This window comes from Meleagris gallopavo, chromosome 7, assembly GCF_905368555.1.
Source record: "Meleagris gallopavo chromosome 7, MGAL_WU_HG_1.1, whole genome shotgun sequence".
NCBI classification, from domain to species: Eukaryota; Metazoa; Chordata; class Aves; order Galliformes; family Phasianidae; genus Meleagris; species Meleagris gallopavo.
Window position 1 is genome coordinate 28,061,725 of NC_139410.1, and position 6,751 is coordinate 28,068,475.

Consider the following 6,751-nt stretch of genomic DNA (forward strand, 5'->3'; position numbering starts at 1 on the left):
AGGGGGCTCTATGATGGGTCTCTATAATGGGAGCACTCTGAAGAGGCTCTATAATCGAGGTACTATAATGGAGTTCTATAATGGGGGCACTATAATGGGGGCAGTCTAAGGGGGCTCTATAATAGGGGTGCTGTAAAGGAGATGCTCTAAGGGGGGGGGGTCTATACTAGGTGCCCTATAATGGGGCTTTATAGCGCGGGCACTCTAAGGGAGCTCTATAATGGGTGGGGGGCTCCCACGGGCGTGCCCCCACCCCGTCGCGCCGCCACCACCGCCCCAGCCCGGCCCCACGCGGTATTTATCGCGGCGCCCCGTCGGGTTTGGCCATTGGGCGAAGAGCAGGGTGTCAGCGGCGGCGGCGGCGAACCATTGGCCGCCCCCACGTGCGGGGCCGCCTCACGTGCTTCCGGTGCGAGCGAAAAAAAAGTGTGGCCGAGGGATTTTTTTTAGGGAGAGTTTGTTGCAAAGATCGGAGCTGTCAGAGATTGGCCTTTTTTTTTTTTTTTTCCTCCCCCCCAAATTTTTTTTTTGCGGGGGACCAAAAAAAAAAAAAATACAAAACCAAATAATAATAATAAGAGGGGGGGGAGGGAGAAATTATTAAAAAAAAAAAAATAAGAAAAGGAAAACAAGAGAAAAGGCGAAGGGAAAGCAGAGCTGCGCACGCCGCCGGGGAAGGGCTGCGGGGCCGCGGGCAGAGCGCGGCGGTAGCGCGGGGCCATGCGCGGCTGCTGAGGGGTTCCGCGGGGGGCGGGTGTGGGGGGGGCCGCGGTGCGGCTGCACGCGGGTTTGGGTTTTTTTTTTCCTTTTTTTTTTTTTTTTTTTTTTTGCTGTTGGAAATATATAAGGAGAGAGAAGCCCTCGAGTGTCTCCCGGTTTTGGATCCATCCGTGCGAGGGGGAGAGAGAAAGAGAAAAAAAAAAGCTCAGCTCCGCTCCGGCCCAACAAGTGGATTTGGTGCTTTTTTTTTTTTTTTTTTGACTCGTTTTTTCTTTTTTTTTTTTTTTTTTTTTTTTTTTTTGAAAATTTTTAACCCGCCACCCACCGCCAAAGCGGGGTGGGCGTAAAGTGGCTGTGTGTGGGGGCTGGGGGGGGGGCAAAAGGAGAAAAAAGAGGAAAAAAAAAAAAAAGCAGCAAGCGAACAGCAAACAGCGAACGGCGAAGCGGCGATCTCTTCTCCGTCTCTCTCCGTGGCGGGGGCTGAGCATGGAAGAGCCGCCGGAGGGGCACGGCCACCACCGGGACGCGGCGCCGCCGGGGCCGGCGAACGGCGGAGGCGGCGGTGGAGGCGGCAGCGACGGCGACAGCGCTCCGGTGTCCCCCAGCCCCGCGCCCGCCTCCCCCGCCGCGCCCTGCCCCCTGCCCCTGCCCCGCCGCCGCCCCCCGCCGCCACCGCCGCCCCGCACCACCAACTTCTTCATCGACAACATCCTCCGGCCGGATTTCGGCTGCAAGAAGGAGCCGCCCGCCGCCACCGGAGCTGCGACGGGAGGAGGAGGAGGAGGAGGAGGCGGCCGGGAACAGCGGGACGGAGCGCAGAACGCAGGTAGAGAGAACGTCAACCCGCTGCTGGCCCGGCCGCCCCACGCGCCCTCCTCCGCCCTCCTCTGCCCGGACTCGAACTGCGCTCCCGACGGCTCCGCGCCCGCCGGCACCGCCGCCAAAGCGAATCCCGGTACGGCCGCGGGAGCTGCGGGGGCGGCCAAGGCGCAAGGAGACGGCGGCGAGACTCCGGCGGCCAAGTACGGGGAGCACGGCAGCCCCGCCATCCTCCTCATGGGCTCCAATAATGGAGGAGCCGTGCTCAAGCCCGACTCGCAGCAGCCGCTGGTGTGGCCCGCCTGGGTGTACTGCACGCGGTACTCCGACCGGCCGTCCTCGGGTAAGGATAGCGCGGATCCCCCAAGCCTTCCCCGTGCCCCTCTTCCCTGTGCCTCCCTCCTGCGGCTCTCAGCCCGGCGCGGGGAGGGTCCCGGTCCCCATCCTCCTCCGAGAGCCCCGTTCGTGTCAGCGCGGCGCCGGGGCCGTGCGAAGAGCGGGGTGCCCCGGGAGTCCGTTCCTCTTCCTCAGGCAAAGTGCATTTTTCGGGGGGGCCGCTCCAGCCCCGTGTAGTTGGGCCGCTGGGGGCTGTTTTATGGCTAGGAGAAGGAAGAAGGGCTGCAAACGGCGGCTGGAGGGGCCGAGCCAGGAAGGTCCCCCCGGAGCCGGGCCCGCAGCGCTTCGTTTTGCCACCGTCAGTCGCTGTTTTTAATTGCAAATATATATATTTTTATTTTTATTTTTAAGATGAGAGCGAGGAGGTGACCCCCAGTGACAGCCCAGTTTCTCCCTCTGCCCCCTCCCCCCCCAATCCCCAGCGCGGTGCAATAGGGCCGAGGCCGCTCCGCCGCCGTTATTGACACTTCCATCGCCTTCAAACTCGGGAAAAGCCGCTTTGATTGACTGCGGTGATGGATTGAGCGATCGAGCTGTCAGGGGCCGCGGCTCCCGGCTCTTAGGGACCGTGCACTAGAGCTTTCCTTTCCTTCCCTTCCTTCCTTCCCTTTCCTCCGGGCTCGGGGAGGTATCCGCACGCCGTGCCCCGATCCCCGCCGCTCGGCTCGGCGCGGCCGCGCTCTTTGTGTACCCGCAGCCGTCCGCGGGGCCTCTCCCAGCGCCGGGCCCGGGAGCTCCGAGCGCTGCGCGGTGCCGGGCTCAGACCGCTCCCGCTGCGGGGAAGGGAACGGCCGCGTCGGGAGCGCGGCTCCGGCCTACACTGAGGCCTCGGCGGCGGCGGGCGAGGGAGTTCCGCGGCCTCGTTCCTCCGGAGCCCGCTCTCCCCGGGCCGGGTCCCCCCCGTCGGGCCACGTTCCGTCGGGGCGGGCGGCGGCGGGGCCCAGCGCAGCGGTGTGTGTTGTCCTGCCCGCAGGACCCCGCACCAGGAAGCTGAAGAAGAAGAAGACGGAGAAGGAGGACAAACGGCCACGCACCGCCTTCACGGCCGAGCAGCTGCAGCGGCTGAAGGCGGAGTTCCAAGCGAACCGCTACATCACGGAGCAGCGGCGGCAGAGCCTGGCCCAGGAGCTGAGCCTCAACGAGTCCCAGATCAAGATCTGGTTCCAGAACAAGCGGGCCAAGATCAAGAAGGCGACGGGCATCAAGAACGGGCTGGCACTGCACCTCATGGCCCAGGGACTGTACAACCATTCCACCACCACGGTGCAGGACAAAGAGGAGAGCGAGTGACGGCCCCGCGCCGACAGGTGCCAGGAACACAGAGCTATTGTCTATCCATAGTATAAGGACTGCGAACGAGAAAAAAAAATATGAACGCTTACAAAAAAAAAAAAAAAAAAAAAAAAAAAAATCTCTATATAGCCAAACATATGACCTTGTATATATTTAATTTCAGGTAAGAAATATGTGTAGCGATCTCTATTTGCTGGATGGTTTCTCTCTCTCCTTTTCTCTCCCTCTCTCTTTTGTTCGTTTGTTGCTTTCCTTTCCTCCCCACGTCCGTCGCTCTTCGTTTTTGGTGTCCGCCTCCGCTCTTCCGTTCGATCCTTATTTGTGTGTGTGTGTGAATTTCTGTCTCTCTCTTTCTCTCTCTCTTTATTTTTATTTTTTTTTCCCGAGGAAAAAAACAAAAAATAAATCTGATCCACAGACTGCGAGGCTGAACTGCCGCTCCAAGCCAAAGATTTTATTATGTTCAGAAATCTGTAGTCTGAAATAAAGTGTAGGCTGTGCTCAGCACGCGGCTGCCGCGGCTTCTTCTTTCGGTGTGTGTGTGTGTGTGGCACAAACACATCTGTGCACGCACAGCGCTGCTGAGATCCGTTTTGGTTTTTGGTGGATCAGCGCAGTGAATTTTTAAAGCGATTCTCCTCTGTTTTAAAGCACTCCGACCTTTAATATTTTTTTTCCTTTTTTTTTTTTCTTTCTTCCTTTTAAATTTATTTTTCTATCATTTTATTTTTTATTCTGTTCGGGTCTTATCTTCCCGTTTTCCTTTTTTTAACGAGGAACGAAGCTCTGTAGGCAGAGCGGCACTCCCTCAGTCGGACGCTCGGAGCCAACGCGGCGTTGCCCCGCAGCTGCCCCGCTCCACACACAGCGGCTGCGGGAGGATCCGTGCCGCGGCCCGCTGCCTTTGCTCGGCCGCTGGGGATGCGCGGAGCCCATCACGCCTCGCTTCGGCTTCTCACCGCTTTTGAGGGCTTCCGAGGGCCGGGCTGTGTCGATCTGACGGGACGCGAGACGGGGCTGCTGCCGCTTGCAGCTTCCCTGAGCCCCCCTACCCCCCCGAGGCCCTCAGCCGGCGAACAGGAAGAGAGAAACGGGGAGAGCCGAGAGCGGAGCCCCTCTCCCGTGTGCGCGGCTCCCCGCGGTCTCGCCGAGGCCGTGCCCGGGCCGAGTGGGGCCGTGGGCTTTAGGGTGAGCTCAGAACGGGCTTACACTGGGCCCGGTGTAAGGTCGGAGTGGGCTTAAGGGTGGGTGAGCAGCAGCGCCCAGCACCTACAGGCGAGCATGCGGCCCCCTCGGCCTCACCCCGTCGGAGGTTTTAGGGGTTTTCCCATAAGGCGAGGGGAAGGGACAGCGAGAAACAGCCTCTGGGATTTTTGTTCGATTTTTTTTTAAAAGCTATTTAAAGAAAAAAATGTGATTATTATTATTATTATTATTATTATTATTTTCTTTTAAAACTATCTCTGCTCAGTGCCGCCGTCCCGTAGTGTGCTGTCACTGAGCTCAGCTGGAGGCACAGGCAGGGGCTGCGCTGCCCGGACAGTCCCCCTCCATCCTATCCCATTGCACCCCACCTCCTGGATCCCACCCCGTAATACCCCACCCCGCCGAGGTCCCCGCTCCTCTCCACAGGCCCAGGGGACGGTTCGGAGGGTTTGTAGAAATGTTGCACAGCGCCATCTAAAGTTCTTCACTCTTTTCTCCCTTTCCCTTTTCTCGATGAAATTGAAGCATAAACTTAATTTTTCTGCACAGAGCAAAGGGAAGAGCCCTCCCCAGCGGGGCCGGGTTGGGGGCACTTCCAGAGCCGGGTGACCCCGCTCCCCACTCGCTGCCGTCAGAGATAGGGGGGATGCGGAGAAATCGCCTTCCCCCGTCCCAGCCCCTATTTAAATTCAGATCTCTGCCTCCGTCCTCCTTCCTGCACTTCCCTGGAGCTGCAGAGACCAAAACGTCAACTTCTTAAAAACAGGGCGCCGATCATCCCAGTGGTTCTCTACCAGCTGTGACCATCGGATACTTCTGTGCGGTCGCAGAGCAGACGGGGCACCCGCACGGCGTGATTTCCCCGCCCAGAACGCGAGTGACATTTAGGTGACATTAAGGTGACATTAAGGTTAGGGGTTCCCGGCATCCCCCTGCTCCCCACCCTGCCTACCTGCTGCCTCCTAGGCGCGGGGTCGGCGTTCGACCAAGCTCGGCAGACCCGAACCAGGCAGGGAGAAAGACGGCAGGGGGAATATAGAGCAGATTAAGGGGAGCCTAAGGGGGATTACTTAAGCAAATCAGGCTTGCTAGGGTAATTATGCATTTAGGATTTCTCCGCGAGCGTTAGCAGAGCAAAGCAGACAAGGGGATCGGGTCCGGCCTCGCTGGGGACAGGTGTACCCCGGGTGAGGCAGAGCCACATGTGCCATCCCCAACCCCACGGAAGGCAGCGGAGTGGTGAGCGAGGCCGCCCCGTCCTCAGCGTCGGATGGGTCCAGCTGTGGCGTCGAGCTGCGGTCAGAGAGCACCGCCCGCATAGGGGCCGGATGGGGCGGACAGAGCGACGTGCGAGCGGAAAATCCCCGGAGAAAAACCCATCGGAAATGATGGTCAGCTCCCCTCCAACACCCGCTCCCCGGAGGTAGCAGCAGGAGTCGTCCCCCCCCCTCCGCCACTCCCTACCCACGTCAGGCCCCACAGCTGCCCCGTTTCTCTCCGCTCCCAGGGCCCCGCGGCCGCCCGCGTCCCTCCCGCCTGCCCCCGTTCCGCCGTCGGGGCGGCCCCGCGCTCGGCTGATTTGCATATGCAAATGAGGCACGGGGGAGGGAGGCCACGTGCGGTTCCCCCCGTCGGTCCCCTCGGGCCGGATCGCGGATCCCGCTGCCTCCTGTCACGGAGCTTGTTCCTTTGTGCCGCCTTTCGAGGAATCAAAGCAGACACGGTTGTGACACGTAGCCCGGCGGGTCAGAGGTCAGCTTTCACAATCCCAATTACAATGATTTCTAATGATGTTTATCTTGAGGGCTCCGACGGCCGCGAGCTTTACAAGAGGGCTCCTTTCCCCTCCCCGCTGCTCTCAGGGCTGCGGGCGCTGCGCTGCCCAGCTCCGCGTTCCCCCCGTCGAAGGGCGCAGCGGCTGCGGGGCGGCTCGGGAGGGTTCCCCCGCGCGTCCCGGGACGATGAGAGCGGAGCTCCCGGTGTTGTACAGTGAACGTTAACACGCGCTGCACCTCTCCCTCCCCGTCGAGTCAGGTCCGAAGCGGCGCTAACCGTGCCCGAGCGGAGGTAGGAGCTCTGCTCGCCGAACCGGCGCTCACGTTTGGTTGTCCGGAGCCGCTATAAGGTGGGGGCGGTGGGGCTGCAGGGACCCCCTAGGGCCGTGAGGTCTCGAATTGGGCGGAGGGGGGCAGAGGAGGCACCCGTCGGGGCTGCGGCATCTCGGGGGTGAGAGCGGTTCGATCCCATTTCATTCCGTCTTACAACAACTAAACTGCGGGCGGACCGAAACGCGACTCCCGAGCTCCCGATTCGATCT

The 6,751-nt window shown here is 60.4% G+C and overlaps 1 protein-coding gene across 1 annotated transcript; it reads left to right on the top strand.

Moving 5' to 3' along the window:
• The first annotated feature begins 440 nt into the window (after positions 1–440).
• EN1 (engrailed homeobox 1) lies at positions 441–4,193 on the top strand. The gene is made up of 2 exons (XM_085228418.1): positions 441–1,882; positions 2,909–4,193. Exons 1-2 carry the CDS (start codon positions 1,207–1,209, stop codon positions 3,223–3,225), a joined length of 993 nt encoding a protein of 330 aa, XP_085084544.1. The 5' UTR covers positions 441–1,206; the 3' UTR covers positions 3,226–4,193.
• The last annotated feature ends 2,558 nt before the right edge of the window (positions 4,194–6,751 follow it).